General features: G+C 34.4%; 1 protein-coding gene and 3 pseudogenes across 3 annotated transcripts; 3 read left to right on the plus strand and 1 right to left on the minus strand.

Annotated features, from left to right (window-relative positions):
- The first annotated feature begins 686 nt into the window (after positions 1-686).
- LOC145092860 (potassium channel SKOR-like) lies at positions 687-2,587 on the plus strand (annotated as a pseudogene). The gene is made up of 7 exons (XR_013702665.1): positions 687-862; positions 957-1,178; positions 1,271-1,459; positions 1,543-1,612; positions 1,718-2,012; positions 2,123-2,244; positions 2,343-2,587. The product of XR_013702665.1 is annotated as a potassium channel SKOR-like (transcript).
- A 753-nt stretch (positions 2,588-3,340) lies between these two features.
- Positions 3,341-4,738, plus strand: LOC145092861 (putative methyltransferase At1g29790). Its single transcript, XM_079030849.1, has one exon. It carries the CDS (start codon positions 3,384-3,386, stop codon positions 4,488-4,490), a length of 1,107 nt encoding a protein of 368 aa, XP_078886975.1. The 5' UTR covers positions 3,341-3,383; the 3' UTR covers positions 4,491-4,738.
- A 2,158-nt stretch (positions 4,739-6,896) lies between these two features.
- Positions 6,897-11,369, plus strand: LOC145095522 (uncharacterized; annotated as a pseudogene). The gene is made up of 2 exons (XR_013703708.1): positions 6,897-10,762; positions 10,895-11,369. The product of XR_013703708.1 is annotated as an uncharacterized LOC145095522 (transcript).
- A 4,294-nt stretch (positions 11,370-15,663) lies between these two features.
- LOC145095523 (putative methyltransferase At1g29790) lies at positions 15,664-21,627 on the minus strand (annotated as a pseudogene).
- Between the last annotated feature and the right edge of the window lie 202 nt (positions 21,628-21,829).

Here is a 21,829-nt window from a genome sequence, read left to right on the forward strand (position 1 = left end):
ATGTAAGTATAGATATGGATTGATACATTTGATTATACTTGTTGATTGTGTGATACTTGTATGTGTGTTCTAGATAGCTGAGTGTGGGCGAGGCCTGTACCTCATAGTTAGATGAGTGTGGGTGAGGCCCGTATGTCATAGCTGGCTGAGTGTGGGCGAGGCCCAAATCTCACAGCGGAGTGTGGGCGAGTCTCGTACCTCCGAGTTAGCCGAGTGTGGGCGTGGGCCCGTATCTCTTGAGTGTTGGCGGGGGCCCGTATCTCCTACTTTCATTCATTTGTTATAATAAGATAAAGTATCAAAAGTATAATGCCATAATTGTGTGGATTTGTTTGTTTGTGCTTTGTACAGCTTATGGTGAAATACATGCGGTGAGTATGAGAGAAATGATATTTGTAATTATTTATGTGTCATTTGATATGGTTTTGGGGGCATATTTGATTGGTAATATGACAACTTTAATAGTGAAAGGATCAAAGACAAAAGATATAGAGATAGAATGACAGATCTTCTTAAATACATGAATAGAAATAGATTTGGGAGAGCAACTACACTGATCTGTTCTTCGCGATCTTCCAATTTCCATTCGTGCAAAGATAGAATTACATCTTTCTACTTTCAATCTTTTTCTTATTTAGGCAAATTGTACTTTGAAATGATGTTGTGAATGTCATTTTTGTAGATATCTCAAACACTATACAAGTCATACATTGAAAAAGTTTCACTTTTCAAAGGATGCTCTTTAGAATTCATAAATCAAGTTGTAACAAAAGTGCATGAAGAGTTTTTTCTCCCAGGGGAAGTGATTATGGAACAAAGCAATGCGGTTGAGCAACTTTATTTCATCTGTCATGGTGAACTGGTATAACTTCCTTCTCTTTTTTTAATTAAAATAAGTAAACCTTTTGGGTTTTTAATTAAGATTGATGAAACGAAATGAAGTTATGTACGTACAGGAGGAAATTGGTATATGTGAAGATGGATCTGAAGAGACTGTATCAAATCTAAAACTTCATAGTTCATTTGGAGAGGTTTCTATTCTTTGTAACATTCCTCAGCCTAACACAGTTCGAGTTTGTGAGCTTTGTAGACTTCTTCGCCTTGAAAAATAATCTTTCTCTAACATCCTTGAGATTTATTTTCATGATGGACGAAAAATTCTCAACAATCTTGTAGAGGTAATTCATTCATTTCCCACAAATAACTTCATTTAAGTTTATATATATGAATTTAATTTGGCTTTTCTAAATTAATATATGATATAATGCAGTTTAACTCATCAGATGCACACATGAAGCAATTGGAGACAGATATCATTTTACACATTGGAAAACATGAAGCTGAGCTTGCACTCAGGGTCAACAGTTCAGCTTTTTATGGTGATTTGTATCAGCTTAAAAGCTTGATTCGAGCTGGAGCTGATCTAAATAAGAAAGATTATGATGGAAGGACATCATTGGTAATTAAACTACTTTTAACAAATAATAATAAATCCTAAATTTATAGTTTGCACTATAACAAATTCTTGAAATGAACAAACAGCATCTTGCTGCATCAAAAGGATATGAAGATATCACTCTTTTTCTTATTCAAGACAAGGTAGAAGTTAAATGTTTTAGGTAATTAAACTTCCTTCCATCTTTAATATCATATATTTTCACTTTTATGCATCAGTTTTACTCGTGTTAATGGTTTAATTAATCTTGGTGATATATAGATAATTTTGGGAACACGCCTTTATTAGAAGCAACTAAGAATGGACATGATAAAGTGGCTTCCATATTAGTAAAAGAAGGAGGCTCATTGAAGATAGATGATGCTGGTTGGTTTTTGTGTACAAGTGTAGCAAGAGGAGATATTGATTACATAAGAAGGATTTTGTCAAATGGGGTTGACCCAAATTCAAAAGATTATGACTTTAGAACTCCACTTCATGTGGCTGCATCACAAGGATCTTATATAATTGTCAAGTTGTTGGTGGAAGCTGGAGCTAGTGTTCTATCAAAGGACAGGTATAGTATATACACCATTATTAATTAATTAATTCATCAAATATTTAACTAATTAAATTGGTTATATATTTGTTAGTATTAGTTTTGTTAATTTGAATGTACATGTGTAGATGGGGTAATACTCCACTTGATGAAGGGAGAATGTCTGGAAACGAGATGTTGATCAAATTACTTGAAGAAGCAAAAGATGCTCAGTTGTCAGAACTTCCAGAAGGTTCTCAAGAAATAAGAGGTATTTTTCAAACTTTTTAACTTAATATTTTTCTTATTAAGGCCATGTTTGTGAGACTAACATGACAAGTGACAAAATATATATGTATTTGATGACAGATAAAATGCATCCTAGGAAATGTACAGTATACGCATTTCACCCATGGGAAGAGAAGGACAAAAGCACGTGTGGAGTGGTTTTATGGATTCCACGAACAACAGAGCAACTTATAAGAACAGCAGCCGAACAATTGAAGTTGGAAAGTTATGACACTTGTTGTATAGTAACAGAAGATGCAGAGAAAATTCTTGATGTTGATATGATTTTAGATGGACAAAAGTTGTATTTGATTAGTGAAGAATGAGTGGTTTATGTATCATTGTGATAACGTAACACGAACATTATCGTCTTCATTGCAATATAAAAAATTCATCTTAAGTTTCAACCTTTAAATACCCAAGATTTCTTTTAAATAAATAATTTTCTGCATATTAGCAATTTACCTACAAAGCTAACGTGATAATTTTCTGCATTTATTATAAGTCCCACTAGTTGTAGAATACAGATGTTGTCATATTAGTGGCTAAACATGTAGTAACTTTTAATACAATGTACGTATTTCAAAAACTTCAGGAAAAGTGAAACAATCAAATCTAAGTGGGCCTTAGCCTATCTACGTGTAGTGATAACTTTGTTTATTTGTTATTATTTTGGGCTTCGGCCCACATTTTGGCAATATTCGATTAGCTAATGGAAAGGTGTGGGTCCATTCAAAATTCAAGTTACCAATTTCAAAAAATTACCATATATTATCAATTTATGATACCAAAAACTAATATTTACACATTTTTAAGCTAGCAGATCATGGTATTATTCGCTAAAAAATGATGTCCGAAAAATATAAACTTGGCCTTACATTGAACCCAGCTGAGTGACGAACTTCTACCAGCTCCAGACCAATTTCACACACTAAAATATGAGAAAACTCATTAAAAATAATACCTACTCTTACTTTCCAATAGATTCTTTCTTCACATATATTAAAAAAAAAACTCTACACACATTTGATTAACTTGATAGTTAGTACGAAATAACAATTCTTTATTTGTTTTTCCTTTTATAAGAACATTAAAAAGACTCCATCTAATTTCAAGTCAGCCATGGACATATTCCATCTTTTCATCCTTTTGTCATCAAATCTCTTAACCTTATTCATCTTCCCAACTTTCTACTCCCCTAATTGTTCCCTAATCCCACCACCGGTGATCAATCCTTCCACCATTCAACCGCCGTCCGACCACCACCTCCCGCCAGAATTCCTTGCCTTCACCTCACCAAAACACCTCCCATTTGGAATGAACTCAAATTTCGATTCAGACAAACTATACCCTCCGGTGGGCAGCCCGTGTACCCTTTTTCAAGAACTTAAAAACTACATGAGCTACCCGGTCAACGGGTCCTGCCCAGATGATGAACTTTTAGCACAAAAGCTTCTCCTCAAAGGCTGCGAGCCGCTCCCCCGCCGCCGCTGTCGCCCACCATCACTGCCAGACTACACCGAACCCTACCCACTTCCCAAAAGCTTCTGGTCAACACCACCTGATTCATCAGTCATTTGGACAGCATACACATGCAAGAACTACTCATGCCTTATAAACCGGTCCCACAACCAAAAACATTTTGATGACTGTAAAGACTGTTTTGACCTTGAGGGTAGAGAGAAAACACGGTGGGTGATCAAGGGTAAAACGGGAACAGATTTCTCGATTGATGAAGCGTTAGCAATGAAGAAACACGGAACGATTCGAATCGGGCTTGATATCGGAGGTGGTGTGGGGACGTTTGCAGTTAGAATGATGGAAAGGAATATAACGATAGTAACAACTTCAATGAATTTAAATGGTCCTTTTAATAGTTTTATAGCATCAAGAGGTGTTGTGCCTATGTATATAAGTGTTTCACAGAGGCTTCCGTTTTTTGATAACACCTTGGATATAGTTCACTCGATGCATGTATTGAGTAATTGGATTCCGACTACTTTGTTACATTTTTTGATTTTTGATATTTATAGGGTTTTAAGGCCTGGTGGGTTGTTTTGGCTTGATCATTTCTTTTGTGTAGGGGAGGAACTTGAAGGGGTTTATGTGCCACTTTTGGAAAGTGTAGGGTTTAATAAAGTGAAGTGGGTGGTTGGGAAGAAGTTGGATCGAGGACCTGAGTTAAACGAGATGTATCTTTCGGCTTTGCTAGAAAAGCCATTATTTTAACTCTTGGTATTTTTTTTTTTTTTTTTTTTTTTTTTTTTTAATTTGAGATGTGAAATATAAGGGTTGATTGTTGTACGTGGAAGTACATGGGATGGGATATAACGTTTTTCTGGAAAGTGTAAGGAGAATATCATTGTTTTCTTTTAAACTACAAGGGTCGTATTAGACTTGATAGAAGGTATTTTGTGAGAATAATATTCTTGAACCCTTAGAGCCAAAGAGGATTTCTTAAAGTTGAAAATGTAAAAATAAAGGCTATTTCCAGAATTTTAGATATATAAACCTCCGACCCATGGGCCAAAAATGGGTCCAAATGTTAGCCCAACAAGGCCAAATCGCAGCTGGAGAATCTCAAATTTCAGGTGAGCGTAATGGCCTTTTGGAAAAACACTATTTTTTGCCAAGTCATTAAGGAATTTAGCTATATTTTTAATTTTCTCTTTATAATGGGGACATTACTGATTAATTCCAAATTTATTTGAATAGATGAGTGATTTAAGTTCTGGAACTATAAAGAGGGTTCTAAAATATTAGTAGGTTATTTTTTATTCCGATTCAAAGTTGTATTTCATACAAAAATTGAGGTAATATCGATAATTGACGATGTTTGGTGAAACTGTATAGAAAAAATGAAGTGATATTACAACATAAATATCAAGTGTTGCTTTGACAGTGTAATATGAGCTAAGTTCATGTACATAATAGATTTATGATAGCAGTAGCAGTAGGAGCAACTCCTTTGTGATTTGGAAATCAAGAAATAAGCAGGATCTTAAGAGTTGATATTTAAATTGAAAAGGGAGCACATGTACTAGAGTAATTAAGGGAGGCTGTGGTATTGTACAAGTGAGACTAATGCCCTAGGATGGGGTCACATTTTACCTTTCACCTTCTTTCAGATTCACTTCATTTTCCCCTCACTCTTCAAAACCTAGGAAATGGTCACACTTCACTTTCTGTTCATTTTTTATACAACGTGCAATGTGGATTTGTACTAGATGCATCATAAGTGTTGTACATCTTTGTGGTTGGGTTTAACCCACTGAAAATTCGTAATTAGTTACACTTATTAATTTATCATTATTATTTGAATTGTACATGGTGATTTACGAGATCGGGGATTGGTGTTGAATGCTCAATTGACATGAGGTGAGTTGAAATGAGATAAAATGATCTTAAGAGAGCAGATGTCATTAAAAGTTGTTTATGTTTCTCTTTGTAGAAGCTTTGTCGTTAAAAAAATTGCAATTTTTTAGAACTGACCATCATTTTCACAAAATATTCACTGAAAAACCCATTTTCTGAAATGGGTGATTCATGATTTTTTTTTATTGGTGAGATACATGGTCTTTTGTAACTAAAAAAATTAAAATATGATAGCTTGGTGTTATTCAAAAAAAATAACACTTTCTAAATCATTGCTTTTCCCTTGTTTAATGAAAGGTTCATTCATTTATTTTAGATTCTTTTGAAAGACCATAGGAAGTCCTCTCCATTGACCCATTAACGTAGAGAGGACCCAAGAACATTAGTGGATGACTGGATGTCACTAATATGTGAGGATAAGGACCCTAAGAGAGAGAATTGATTCAAGAAATACTATGTGCAGATTAATTCTAATGATTTGTGTAAACTAATTAATCAGTTGTGGAAATATGAGAAACAAACAATAATACAGTTGTATTTCACTTTTTATTTAACTATCTTCATTTTTAAGTCTATGCAAGTATGAGACGTCTTAGACACTTCAGGAGATAAAAGGAATTAACAGATGAAATAGATACAGGGAACAATAATAACCATTCAATTTTATTTAATTATCTTCATATTTATATTCTTTCCCTCATTCACACGTTCAAGGAACAAACCATGTCCATTTGTTTTTTAGATTCTTTTAAAGGACCCATATATCCATATCTCCATTGACCAATGCAAACAATTTGGACGTGGATCATCTCTATAATAGTCATCAGTTACAGAATTGATTACCAAGTAAAACACAGTTTGAGAGAAACTTCTATTAGCAATTTAGCATTTATCAGAAAAAAAATGTCTAAATAATCAAGTTAAGTTATAGTATTACATTGTTAAATCCAACAATAACATCTAATACTGTTGTCTTTTTGTAGTCCTAGTGTCTTGCTAAATTTCGGGTTACAAGAACTTTTATTTTTCTAAGAAAAAAGGATCAATGTCATGACAGATATATACAATTCAAAGTGTAATACACTCCTTTGTGGAAATATATGACATCGACTTCTAACGTAAAAGACATTCCTTGTGAAAAATATGACATTGCTCAAATTTCCTTTTCAAGTACATGAAAAAAGAAAACAAGAGAAAAAGGTAGCTCAAATATAAATTAGGACATGCAAATCATTCCTTTTTTTTTTTATTAAAAGTAACATGGCAAAGCAAATAATGTCAAACTTGTTATTTTTCTCTCTGGCTTTACTAAACATCACACTCTCCCCCATACCAAATTTCGCTTCTGCTTCTTTGGAGGAAGCCAATGCTCTTCTTAAATGGAAAGCAAGCCTTGAAATCCCAAAAAACTCCTTGCTCTCTTCATGGATTCCCCTCCCTTTGAATTCCAGTGCATCGGTTCCATGCACTTCTTGGTTTGGAGTAGTTTGTAATGCTGATGGGAGCATTCAGAAGTTGAACCTCACATCATCTGGATTAAAGGGTACACTTCATCAATTTTCATTCTCTTTACTACACAATCTTACACATTTTGATCTCAGTCTAAACAACTTCTTTGGCCCCATCCCACCAGCAATAAGACACTTGTCCAAACTTATCCATCTTGATTTTTCAAAGAATAAGTTTTCTGGAGTAATCCCACCTGAAACAGGAAACATGCACCATCTAACCATCTTGTACCTATATTCAAACAATATATCTAGCTCAATTTCTTCTTCATTCGGTAATTTGACATCTTTGAATGTCCTTTATTTGTACCAAAATCAACTCTTTGGTCTCATTCCTGTTGAACTTGGGAATTTGATGTCTCTTACTGATCTTTGGGTGAACACCAATCAGCTTAGTGGTTCTATTCCTACATCATTGGGTAATTTGACATCTTTGAATGTCCTTTATTTGTACCAAAATCAACTCTTTGGTCTCATTCCTGTTGAACTTGGGAATTTGAAGTATCTCACCGGTCTTTATTTGAGTAAGAATCAACTTAATGGCTCTATTCCTTCGTCATTGGGTAATTTAACATCTTTAAATCGCCTTTATTTGGACAAAAATCAACTCTCTGGTCCCATTCCTACTAAACTTGGCAATTTGAAGTCCCTGAATCAGCCTGATGTGAGCGACAATCAACTTAGTGGTTTATTCCTTCATCATTGGGTAATTTGACATCTTTGAATATCCTTTCTTTGTGGAAAAATCAACTCTTTGGTCTCATTCCTATTGAACTTGGGAATTTGATGTCTCTTACTGATCTTTGGGTGAACACCAATCAGCTTAGTGGTTCTATTCCTACATCATTGGGTAATTTGACATCTTTGAATGTCCTTTATTTGTACCAAAATCAACTCTTTGGTCTCATTCCTGTTGAACTTGGGAATTTGAAGTATCTCACCGGTCTTTATTTGAGTAAGAATCAACTTAATGGCTCTATTCCTTCGTCATTGGGTAATTTAACATCTTTAAATCGCCTTTATTTGGACAAAAATCAACTCTCTGGTCCCATTCCTACTAAACTTGGCAATTTGAAGTCCCTGAATCAGCCTGATGTGAGCGACAATCAACTTAGTGGTTTATTCCTTCATCATTGGGTAATTTGACATCTTTGAATATCCTTTCTTTGTGGAAAAATCAACTCTTTGGTCTCATTCCTATTGAACTTGGGAATTTGATGTCTCTTACTGATCTTTGGGTGAACACCAATCAGCTTAGTGGTTCTATTCCTACATCATTGGGTAATTTGACATCTTTGAATGTCCTTTATTTGTACCAAAATCAACTCTTTGGTCTCATTCCTGTTGAACTTGGGAATTTGAAGTCTCTCACCAGTCTTTATTTGAGTAAGAATCAACTTAATGGCTCTATTCCTTCGTCATTAGGTAATTTAACATCTTTAAATAGCCTTTATTTGGAGAAAAATCAACTCTCTGGTCCCATTCCTACTGAACTTGGCAATTTGAAGTCTCTCACTAATCTTCAGGTGGCTGAGAATCAACTTAATGGCTCTATTCCTTCATCATTGGGTAATTTGATATCTCTGAAGGTCCTTTATTTGTACAACAATCAACTCTCTGGTCCCATTCCTATTGAACTTGGGAATTTGAAGTCTCTCACTGGTCTTTCTGTGAGCGAGAATCAACTTAATGACTCTATTCCTTCGTTATTGGGTAATTTGATATCTCTGAAAGTCCTTTATTTGTACAACAATCAAATTTCTGGTCCCATTCCTACTGAACTTGGCAATTTGAAGTCTCTCACTGATCTTGAGGTGGGTAGGAATCAACTTAATGGCTCTATTCCTTCATCATTGGGTAATTTGATATCTCTGAAGGTCCTTTATTTGTACGACAATCAACTCTCTGGTCCCATTCCTATTGAACTTGGGAATTTGAAGTCTCTCACTGGTCTTTCTGTGAGCAAGAATCAACTTAATGGCTCTATTCCTTCGTTATTGGGTAATTTGACATCTTTAAATCGCCTTTATTTGGAGAAAAATCAACTCTCTGGTCCCATTCCTACTGAACTTGGGAATTTGAAGTCTCTCACACATCTTGTGGTGTACAACAATCAACTTAGTGGTTCTATTCCTTCATCATTTGGTGATTTGGAATGTTTAAATCTCCTTTATATGTATGATAATGAGCTTGCAGGTCCCATTCCGATTGAACTTGGGAAGTTGAAGTCTCTCGATGATTTTAAGATGAACAACAATCAAATTAGTGGTTCTCTTCCACCAGAGTTCGGAAATTTAACTCAACTACAAAGACTTAATATGTCTTCGAATCATTTGGTTGGTGAGATCCCAAAGGAGTTTGGGAAGATGAAAAGAATGTTGTATTTGTCCTTGGCTAGCAACCAACTTTCAGGTGTTATACCTGTAGATCTTGGATTTTGTAGTGTTCTTGAAGTACTCGATCTATCCAAAAATAGATTGAATGGTTCGATTCCAAGAAGTATTGATCAATGGGCACATATCCACTATTTGAATCTTAGTACTAACAAGCTCAGTGAGAAAATTCCATCCCAGATTGGTAAATTAGTTCAGCTTACAGAACTTGATTTATCTCGTAATTTCGTCACGGAAAAGATACCATCTGAAGTTCAAAGTTTGCAAAGTTTGCAAAAATTGGATCTTTCTCACAATAGACTATCTGGTTCAATTCCTGATGCATTTACAAGTTTGCCAAACGGGATTGAGATCAACCTTTCTTACAATGAGCTCTCAGGTCCAATACCCTATTGCTCTAACTTTTTGAATGCGTCCATAGAAAGCAATCCAGATTTGTGTGGGAATGTTACGGGAGTGAAACTTTGTCCTAGTCGGATTATGAAGAAGAAAAATGATCCCTTTCATCATAAGCTTATCTTTGTAATTATGCTCCCTCTTATCGGGGCTGTTTTACTTGGTGCATTAACATATGGCCTCACTGCTTATCAACAACAAAAGAAAAAGTCTCCCCAAAAACCATCGGACGAAGAAAGTGGTGACTATTTTTCTATTACCAGTTTTGATGGAAAAGTAGTGTATGTTGATATCTTGAAGGCAACGAATGATTTCGATGAAGCATACTGCATTGGGACCGGAGGATATGGGACTGTGTACAAAGCCGAGCTACAAACTAACAATGTGGTAGCTGTCAAGAAACTCCATCCATCATCATCTGAGAATTTTGATCATAATGGATTTCTTAATGAGGTACGAGCGTTAACAAACATAAGGCATCGAAACATAGTGAAACTCTATGGATATTGCTCCCATGTTCGCCACTCATTTTTGATTTATGAGTACCTTGAAAATGGAAGTCTTGGATCAATCTTAAGAAGGGATGTCTTAGCAAAAGAATTGGATTGGTTGAAAAGGGTAAATATTGTAAAGGGTGTAGCTAATGGTTTGGCTTATATGCATCACGACTGCTCACCTCCTATAATTCATAGAGACATATCCATAGCCAACATCCTTCTTGATTCTGATTATGAGGCGCACATTTCTGATTTTGGCACATCCAAGCTTTTAAAGCTCGATTCATCTAACTGGACCGTAATTGCAGGGACCTTTGGTTATATCGCGCCAGGTAACACAATCTTGTGATTGTAGTTCTACATCTGCTTAAGTTTCATAATATATACAAATATGTATATGTACATATTAGAATCTTGTGGGGTTGATATAGCTTTTTTTTTATCTTATGTTTCTTTGGATGTAGAGCTTGCTTATACAATGGTGGCAAATGAGAAATGCGATGTGTAGTTTTGGAGTTGTTGCGGTAGAAGTGATAATGGGAAAGCATCCAGGAGATCTCCTAACATCTTTATCAACATTGTCTGCTGCTGATTATCTGGTGCCAGCTACCGTGGGAGATAGTCGGATACCTCCCCCCTCATCACAAGTAGAGAAACAAGTTAAGTTGATTTTGGGTCTCTCAAGGGCATGTTTGAACTCCAATCCACATGAAAGACCAACAATGCAACAAGTTTCAAATCTTTTAATGAAGGATCGGCTATGAATTAACATCTCTGGGCTTATTGATATAGTGTACTTTCAGTGTTCTTATCTTTCCATAAGTTTCTATATGCATTGTGTCAATATGAATTCATTTGAAAGGCTTTTTGTTAAGAAACGTCACATATATATGTTTGTAGTAGTATACAAATAAGTCAACGAAGATTGCAATTTCTTTCTGGTTTATGTCTTATCTCCCTTTCATTTCATTTCAACATGATATGGCATGACATGGATGTAATGTTAAATGATATTATGTATCACAAACAAAGTCAATCTTTGACCACCTAAGCACCTCAAAAATGTGACATCCATCTTCTATAGAAGATATAATGTCACAACCCACTATGATACAGAATAGGAAGGGAATAAAAAGTTGAGTGTAAATCTTATCAACTGGAAACACACATATAAATGCAATCTGTTTGCATTATATTGTTTCTCAGTCCACAAGTATGGATTATGCATTAAAAGAGGTTTCAGGATCTGCAGATGGTAGTTACATTTTTTAAGGAAATAATGAAGGCTCTGCTTACTCCCATGTTGAAATGAAGTTAACTTATTCAATTTATATAATTATATGAGACTGTTGTAGAGATAAAGGTTAAGATACTGATCGTGAGATGTAGAGTTCAAAGTACAGAAGAATCGCCATTAATTCACTGAGCAAGGTTTAGATTCATCCCTTGACATATATTTATGGATAATACAGTATACTTCCTGCCAATACACAACTACCAATATTTGTATGCAGGTCTCAATGTCTATTTCTTATGTTACATTCAATATCGCCATCCAAAATCTAAGTACACATAAAGAACTGAAAATAGTCAAATATAGCATCATACTTTATTTCTAATTTTTATTTTTATTTTTAAAAAATAATCTTTTTTTCTTATTAAACCATTCTACTGTCCAAGTACAATGCTTAAATAAGTGAGGCACAGAAGGATAAAACAGAAAAAAAAAGTTAAGAATTAGAAATGAAAGTTAGATGTTAAAATCAGAGAAAAGGGTTAATGTCACTGTTGGGTAACAAAGTTTTTCAAATTGGTTTAAAAGATCACTGAAGTTATTTTCTAGGCTTTCTAGTCTTGAAAAGAAGAAAAGAAAACTATAAACTTTGATGTCTCGGCATCATGATAAGAAAGAACTGTGCACATGAAGCTTTGAGATGAAAACAAGGGCAGCACAAAAAGAAGGGCGTTGAATTTCACCAAAGAACACCAGGGGCAAAATGGTCAAAAGTTGAATTGAAAAGGAGAAAGCCATCTCACAGCATGTAAGTAGCAGCACCATAAATGTTGAATTTCACCGAAGGAACACCAGGGGCAAAGTAGTCAAAAGTTGAATAGAAAGGGAGGAAGCCATCTCACAGCATGTATGTACAAACACTATAAAGCAGCAACTACACAAGTCTAGAAGGGAAGGGAAGGCAACAGATTTTTATCAGAACCAAGAATTAATCTAACAAGATCAAGAAACTATTTACACATATCTTTAGAATTAATCCGCACATCATATTTCTTAGGGTCCTTATCCTCACATACTAATGTTCTTGGGTCCTCTCTATGTTAATGGGTCAATAGAGAGGACCTCCTATTGTCATTCAAAAAAAATCTAAAATAAATGAATCAACCTTTCATTAAACGAGGGAAAAGCAATGATTTAGAAAGTGTTATTTTTTGACATAAACAAAAAATAGGCAAGTAAATAACACAAAGCTATCATATTTTAATTTTTTTTAAAGACTATGTATTTCATGAATAAAAAAAAAAAGAATAATCAAATCACCCCTTGAACAAAATGGGGTTTTCAGTGAATATTTTGTGAAAATTATGTCACTTCTAAAAAATTGCAAATTTGTTTAAAGACAAAGCTTCTGCAAAGAAAAACATAAACGACTTGGCTCACATTACCCTGTCAAAGCAACACTCAAAAATTATGTTCTAATAACACTCCATTTTTTATCCAATTTCACCAGACATGGTCAATTATCGATAATTACTCAATTTTTGTATGAAATACAACTTTGGATAGGAATTAAGAATAACCTATCAATATTTTAGAATCCTCTATATATAATTCCAAAACATAAATCACTCATTTATTCACATAAATTTGGAATTAATCAACAATGTCCCCATTATAAAGAGAAAATTATAAATATAACTAAATTTAGCCAAAAATAGCGTTTTTCCGAAAATAGCAATCCAAATTGCAGTCCATTAGCCTCACCTGCAATTTCGGCCTCTCCAGCTTCGATTTGACTTTGTTGGGCTGAGATTTGGGGTCATTTGTGGCTCATGGGCCGGTGGTGTATATATATATATATATATATATATATATATATATATATATATATATATATATATATATATATATATATATATATATATATATATATATATAAGGAAAAGTTCAATAGAGAACCATAATTACAGGTTCTTCAAGTAACCAAATCTTTTTTTCAATTTCTAGAACTTATTCTTTATAATATATAAAGAATAAATTTCTAAAAATATATAAATTCATATATTAACATTGTGAATGTGAAAAATATTTTTCGACTTCACCGTGTGAATCCGGATTCACGTTGTAAATTTTCGAAGATTCACATTTTGTGTGTATATATATATATATATATATATATATATATATATATATATATATATATATATATATATATATATATATATATATATCTTTACTATCTTATAAAACAAATCCCACTATTTCTAAAAATACATTGAATAAAATAATAATATTTTTTTAAGACATCCAAATCATTAAGCTAATTGTACAACTAATCACTAATAAAATAATATTAAAATTTAAACAAACTCCTATAAATCCTCTCTTCCAAGGTTTTGACCAAATGTTTTTTCATCCAAATAAATACTCAACACCCTATAATTTGATCATTTCATGAATTTTCTTTATTTTTAATATGACATGTTTCCTAAAACAAACTAATGATTGAACTGAAAATAATCATTCTCCATCGAAAATAAATTAATTGTCGAAACAAACTATTTGTCGTCCGCCGCTTTGCGCGGGTAAACGGCTAGTATATATATATATATATATATATATATATATATATATATATATATATATATATATATATATATATATATATATATATATATATATATACACACACACACACAGAGTTAGGTTCATGTGAGACGGCCTAATTTTGTGACACCTTGAGACGAATTTTTTTATTTATTTTTATTTATTTTATTTATTTTTTATTTTTTTTAGTTAATTCAAGTTCCGAAAATAATATTTAAAAAAAGAATTTTTTATTTTTCCATTTATTTTGCATTTTAAAATTATTTTTAGAATATGTACAGTGTAATATTCTATTTAGAATATTTCATGTATTTTTCAAAAAAAATGAGATTTTTTTTTAATTTATTTTTTCATTTTTTTAGTTAATTGAAGTTCTGAAAATAATATTTAAAAAAAGAATTTTTAGATTTTTCCATTTATTTTGCATTTTAAAATTATTTTTTAGAATATGTCAGTGTAATATTCTATTTAGAATATTTCATGTATTTTTAAAAAAAGAACGGGATTTTTATTTTATTTTATTTTATTTTATTTTATTTTTTTTGGTTCATTCAAGTTCCGAAAAATAATATTTAAAAAAGAGTTTTTGGATTTTTCCATTTATTTTGCATTTTGAAATTATTTTATAGAATATGTACAGTGTAATATTCTATTAGAATATTTCACGTATTTTTTTTTTAAAAAAAGGGATTTTTTTATTTTTTTTATGTTTTTTTTAGTTAATTCAAGTTCCGAAAATAATATTTAAAAAAAGAATTTTTAGATTTTTCCATTTATTGTGCATTTTAAAATTATTTTTTAGATTATTTACAGTGTAATATTCTATTAGAATATGTCATTTATTTTTCAAAAAAAAAAAAACAGGATTTTTATTTTTTTATTTTTTTAGTTAATTCAAGTTCCGAAAATAATATTTAAAAAAAGAATTTTTGGATTTTTCCATTTATTTTGCATTTTAAAATTATTTTTAGATTTGGTCTCACGGTCTCAGAAAATTAGAATGGTCTCAAATGAACCTGAACCTATATATATATATATATATATATATATATATATATATATATATATATATATATATATATATATATATATATATATATATATATATATATATATAAATCTTAAATTTTGGAAATGACCTTTATTTTTATATTTTTAACTTTAAGAAATCCTCTTTGGCTCTCTCTAACGGGTCAAGAACATTATTCTCACAAGCCTCCTAGTTTCTATCAAGTCTAGTACAACCCTTGTGGTTTACTAGAAAACAATGATCTTCTCCTTACACTTTCCAAAATAAAAGAAAACGATTATATTCCATATACTTCCACATAACAACAATTAACCCTTATATTTCACAACACAAATTATAAAACAAAAAAGCAACTACAAGAGTTAAAATAATGACTTTTCTAGCAAAGCCGAAAGATACCTCTGACTTAACTCAAGCCCTCTATCCATCTTCTTCCCAACCACCCACTTCACTTTATTAAACCCTACACTTTCCAAAAGTGGCACATAAGCCCCTTCAAGTTCCTCCCCTACACAAAAGAAATGATCAAGCCAAAACACCCCACCAGGCCTTAAAACCCAATAAATATCAAAAAACAAAAAATGTAGCTAAGTAGTTGGAATCAAATTACTCAATACATGCATCGAGTGAACTATATCCAAGGTGTTATCAAAAAACGGAAGCCTCTCTGAAACACTTATATACATAGGCACAACACCTCTTGATGCTATAAAACTATTAAAAGGACCATTTAAATTCATTGAAGTTGTTATTATCGTTATATTCCTTTCCATTATTCTAACTGCAAAGGTCCCCACACCACCTCCGATATCAAGCCCGATTTGAATCATTCCGTGTCTCTTCATCACTAACACTCCTTCTATCGCAAAATCGGTTATGGTTTTACCCTTAATCACCCACCTTGTTTTCTCTCTACCCTCAAGGTCAAAACAATCTTTGCAGTCTTCGAAATGTTTTTGGTTGTGCGACCGATTTATAAGGCATGAGTAGTTCTTGCATGTGTATGCTGTCCAAATGACTGATGAATTGGGTGGTGTTGACCAGAAGCTTTTGGGAATTGGGTAGGGTTCGGTGTAGTTTGGCGGTGATGGTGGGCGGCAGCAGCGGCGGGGGAGCGACTCGCAGCCTTTGAGGAGGAGCTTTTGTGCTAAAAGTTCATCATCCGGGCAGGATGCTTTGACCGGGTAGGTCATGTAGTTTTTAAGTTCATGAAAAAGGGTACACGGGCTGCCCACCGGAGGGTATAGTTTGTCTAAATCAAAATTTGAGTTAATTCTGTTAGTCTATATTTTATTAGCCCGCTTGTTTATGGGCCCTTTAGTTTTTTTTCCCATTAGGGTTACTGTCTAGCTAGTATTTGTATCTTCTTTATTCATTGTATTCTTTATGCTTAGCTTTGAGAACTCTTGTAATATCTTTTTATTATAATCATATGACAATGTTATCATGGTATCATAGCGGAGGTTCGATACGTTGTTAGAAGTCTTTGTAATAGTCATCAGTGGCACAGATCAAACTCCGCGGTGAGTTCGCTTGGGGGTTACGGTACGTTGTTAGAAGTCTAGGGTTACTATAGCTTGTTGTACTCGTTTTCTGCCACTGGTATTCGTTGTTGCTTTTGATTCGTTGCTACTGTTGATTCGTTGCTGCTGCTGATGCATTATCCGATTGATTGCTTCTGTTGGTTTGTTACTCCTTTCATTCTCATATTCTTATACTGTCATTGTGGTTATTTATTCATTGTCAACATGGCTGGAAAGGATGATTCCCTTCAGTCAATCAATACTCGTTTGGATGGAAAGAATTATATGTATTGGAGTTACGTTATGAAGAACTTCCTTCGTGGGAAGAATATGTGGGGCTGTGTCACTGGGACAAAAGCAAAACCATCAGTGCCTCAAAATGAGAATTATGATTTGTTGTTTGATGCTTTGGAGACTGATAACTCCAAGGTCATTACTTGGATCAATAAGTTTGTTACTCAGTCTATTGGTATGCAGTTGGCTAAATATCACACAACAAAAGAAGTTTGGAATCACTTGGAGAGACTGTATACTCAGTCCAACTTTGCTAAACAATATCAGTTAGAATATGATATTCATGCCCTTCAATAGAATGACCAGAGTATTCAAGATTTCTATGCTGCCATGTCTGATATGTGGGATCAATTGGCTCTTATTGAATCTAAAAAGTTAAAAGATTTTGAGCCTTACATTGCTAGGAGGGAAGAACAATGCTTGGTCTAGTTCTTGATGGCCTTGCGTTCTGATTTTGAAGGCCTACCTGGAACCATTCTTCATCGTTCTCCTCTTCCCTCAGTGGATTCTGTTGTCCATGAGTTAATTGCAGAAGAGACTCGTATCAAGTCTCATGCGGATAAAGGTTTTAAAGCAACCTCTATTCCTACTCCCGCTCCTGCTGTGCTTACTGTTTCCTCCAACCAGTCTTGGCAAACTTCAAGGGTTACCCATGATGAGTGTGAATTTTGCAAACAAAAAATCATTGGAAAGCTCAGTGTCCATTATTAGTCAACAATGGTAAATCTGGTCAACCTCAGTCAGGGAAACAAAATAGGTTTGGTCAACAGAAGTTTCAGCCGCGTTCCTCTGGTACTCCTCCATAGACCTCTCTTCCTCCACAGTTTGCTGTTGTTGCTATACCACCAGTTGACACAGAATTTGTTGGAAACATGCCACCATCTGTATTGGATCCCAAGGTGTTTGAGAGTTTCAGATAGTATTTGGCCTCTAATCCCACTGCCATGTCTGCATCTATGGCTCATTTTGGCTCTTCTTCATCTGGTACATCAGGTATTTCCTCATCTTTGTGGATTTTAGATTCTGGTGCAACTCATCTTATGACTCCTCATCTGTGATCATTTACATCTTTGTCGCAAGTATCATCTATTTTTGTTAAGCCTGCTAGTGATACATCTATGCTAGTTGAGGGTGTTGGGTCTATCTCTGTTTCTCATATCATTCTTCCTAATGTTTATTACATTCCCAAACTTACTTTGAATCTTGCCTCAGTCAGTCAGTTATGTATGTTTGGTAATTGGGTGTTCTTTTCTGATTTTGTCTGTGTTATACAGGATCAACACACTCAGAAGGTGATTGGCATCGGCGTAGGGTGGGGGAACTATATATCTTGGAGGTCCTCAAAGTATCTGTTGTTGCTTCTTCCAACATTGATTTATCTTCTTTTCGTTTGAGTCCTTTGTCGTCTGAGTTTTTTCTTTGGCATTCTCGTTTGAGACATGTCTGTATCACGTTTGAATTTTTTAGCATCTAGTGGTGTTTTGGGTCATTTAAACTCTTGTGATATTTCTAATTGTAGTTGTTGTAAACTAGAAAAATTCTATGTTTTACCCTTCAATAAAAGTATGTCTTGTTCTACTGCTCCTTTTGACATTATTTCAGTTTGATGTGTGGGGTCCTGCACCAGTAACCACAAAGGTTGGGTTAACCTATTATGTATCTTTTAAAGATGATTATACTCGATATACATGGGTTTATCTTATGAAACTTAGATAAGATTTCTTTGATATTTACAAAAATTTTAGAGCTCTTATTAAAACTCAACATTCGGTTGTGATTAAGTGCTTCAGGTGTGACTTAGGGGGTGAATATACCTCTAATGATTTCACTCAGTTGATTGCTTCAGATGGCACCATACACCAGTCTTCATGTACTGACACACCTCAAAAAATGGTGTGGCAGAACGAAAACACCATCATATTGTTAAGACTTCCCGCTCATTGCTCCTGTCTGCATAGGTCCCTAGTGTCTTTTGGGGAGAAGTAGTTCTAACTGCTATGTATGTGATTAATCATATCCCTACTTCATTGAACTCAACAATGTCTCCTTTTGAGAAGTTGTATGGTCATCTACCAGACTACTCTTCCTTACGAGTTTTTGGATGTACTTGTTTTGTTCTTCGTCCTCATGTTGAAAGAAACAAGTTGGGGCCGAAATCTGCTATTTGTGTATTTTTGGGGTATGGTATTGGGCAAAAGGGATATCGTTGCTATGATCCTATGAGTCAAAAGTTATATGTTTCCTGACATGTTACTTTTCTGGAACATTTTCTTTTCTACTCAATTCCTGCTACAGCCCATAATGTAATAAAGTCCAATCTTTTGCATATTGATCCTTTTAATGAAGATATAGAGAATCGAGATTCATCTATGCCACATGATCCCTCAGCTCATGACACACCCACTTCTTCAGAGGGTGCCTCGTCTCCACCTATTTCTGAGCCTAATCCTCCAATTATTGAAATTGAGGATCTACCTGCACCACCACCCCTCAGGATATCTTCTCGTCCTGTCAAATCCACCAAGCTACCAGATTTTTCTTACTCTACATATTCAGGACCATTTGCTTCATTTATAGCAAGCATCCATTGTCTGTCTGAACCTAAATCATATAGAGAAGTTGTTTTAGATCCTCTTTGGTAGAATGCTATAACTGAAGAACTCATTGCTCTTCATCAGACTCATACATGGGATTTGGTTTCTCTTCCTCCTGGGAAACATACGATAGGTTGTCGTTGGGTGTACAAGATAAAAACAAAAGTTGATGGTTCTGTTGAGCGGTACAAGGCTAGACTTGTAGCAAAAGTGTATTCCCAACAGTATGGTTTTGACTACGAGAAGAAATTTGCCCCAGTTGCAAAGATGTCGACAGTTCGTACTATGATTGTAGTTGCATTCGTCCGACAAAGGAAGATCTTTCAAATGGATGTCAAGAATGCCTTTTTGAATGGTGACCTCCATGTAGAGGTTTATATGACTCCCCCCCCCCAGGAATTCAGCACCGGCCGGGTGAGGTTTGTCGGCTTCGCAAAGCTTTGTATGGGCTCAAGCAAGCCCCTCGTGCTTGGTTTGAGAAATTCTCCACTGTGATTACCTTTCTTGGATTTGTCCTACGTAATCACGATTCTGATCTGTTTGTTAGATGCTCGAGTGCAGGACGAATTCTTCTGTCCTTATATGTGTATGATATGATTATTACAGGTAATGACCATGGTGGTATTGAGTCTTTGAATCATGATCTCGCTCATCGATTTGCTATGAAGGTTTTGGGCTTGCTGCATTATTTCTTGGGTATTGAGGTTGCTCAGTCTAAGAAAGGGTACCTTCTTTCTCAGACTAAATATATATCTGACTTGTTTACACAGGCGAACCTCTCTGACAATCAGACTGTTGATACTCCTCTTGAAACCAACGCACGATATTCTCTTACTGATGGTGCTTCTTTGTCCGATCCGAATCTTTATTGCACTATTGTGGGAAGTTTAGTTATCTCACAGTTACTCGTCCAAATATTGCTCATGCTATTCATGTTGTCAGTCAGTTTGTTACTGCTCCTACCTCTGTTCATTGGGGAGCTGTTCTTTGTATTCCGAGATATCTTCGTGACACTCTGTTTCAGACTCTCTTGTTTCCCTCGACGTATTCTCTTTAGTTACGTGCCTATAGTGATGCTGATTGGGATGATGATCGTCATGATCGTAAGTTTACCACTGGATTTTGTGTATTTCTTGAAGAGTCTCTCATTTCATGGAAGAGCAAGAAACAGGGCGTTGTCTTCAGATCTTCCATGGAGGCTGAATATCGTGCTATGGCTGTAACTACATGTGAGATTATCTGGTTACGATAACTGCTTGTGGATATGAGAGTTTACATTTATTCATCTACTCCCTTGCACTGTGAGAACAAAAGTGCGATACAAATTGAAAAGAATTCTGTTTTTCATGAGCGCACGAAGCACATTGAGATTGATTGTCATTTTACCTGTGATCACCTGCAACTCGGGACGATTTCGCTTCCATTTGTTTCATCAACCTTGCAGCTTGCGGATATTTTTATGAAGGCTTTATCGGATTCTCGATTTCGGTTTCTTATGTGACAAACTCTGAATGCTAATTGTTGCGGCATTGTGAGTTTGAGGGAGATGTTAGTCTATATTTTATTAGCCCGCTTGTTTATGGGCCATTTAGTTTTTAGCCCATTAGGGTTTCTATCTAGCTAGTATTTATATCCGCTTTATTCTTTGTAGTCTTTATGCTTAGCTTTGGGAACTCTTGTAATATCTTTTTATTATAATCATATGATAATGTTATCACATTCCAAATGCGAGGTGTTTTGGTGAGGTGAAGGAGAGGAATTACGGTGGGAGTTGGTGGTCGGACGACGGTTGACTGGCGGAAGGGTTGATCTCCGGTAGTGGGGTTAAGGAACATTTAGAGGAGTAGAAAGTGTGGGAGATGAATAAGGTTGAGAGATTTGATGAAAAAAGGATGAAAAGATAGAACATTTCCATAGGTGACTTAAATCAGATCGTGTCATTTCAGTGTTCTTATAAAACGATAAACAAATAAAGAATTGGTATTTCATACTAACTATTAAGTTATTCAAATGTGTGGTGGACCCTTTTTTTATTTGTGAAAAAAGAAACTATTGAGAAAGTAAGAGTAGGTATTATTTTTTAATGATTTTCTCATATTCAAGTGTATGAAAAAGGT

Source organism: Lactuca serriola, chromosome 3 (assembly GCF_051521515.1).
Source record: "Lactuca serriola cultivar US96UC23 chromosome 3, Lser_US96UC23_V15, whole genome shotgun sequence".
Lineage (NCBI taxonomy): Eukaryota > Viridiplantae > Streptophyta > Magnoliopsida > Asterales > Asteraceae > Lactuca > Lactuca serriola.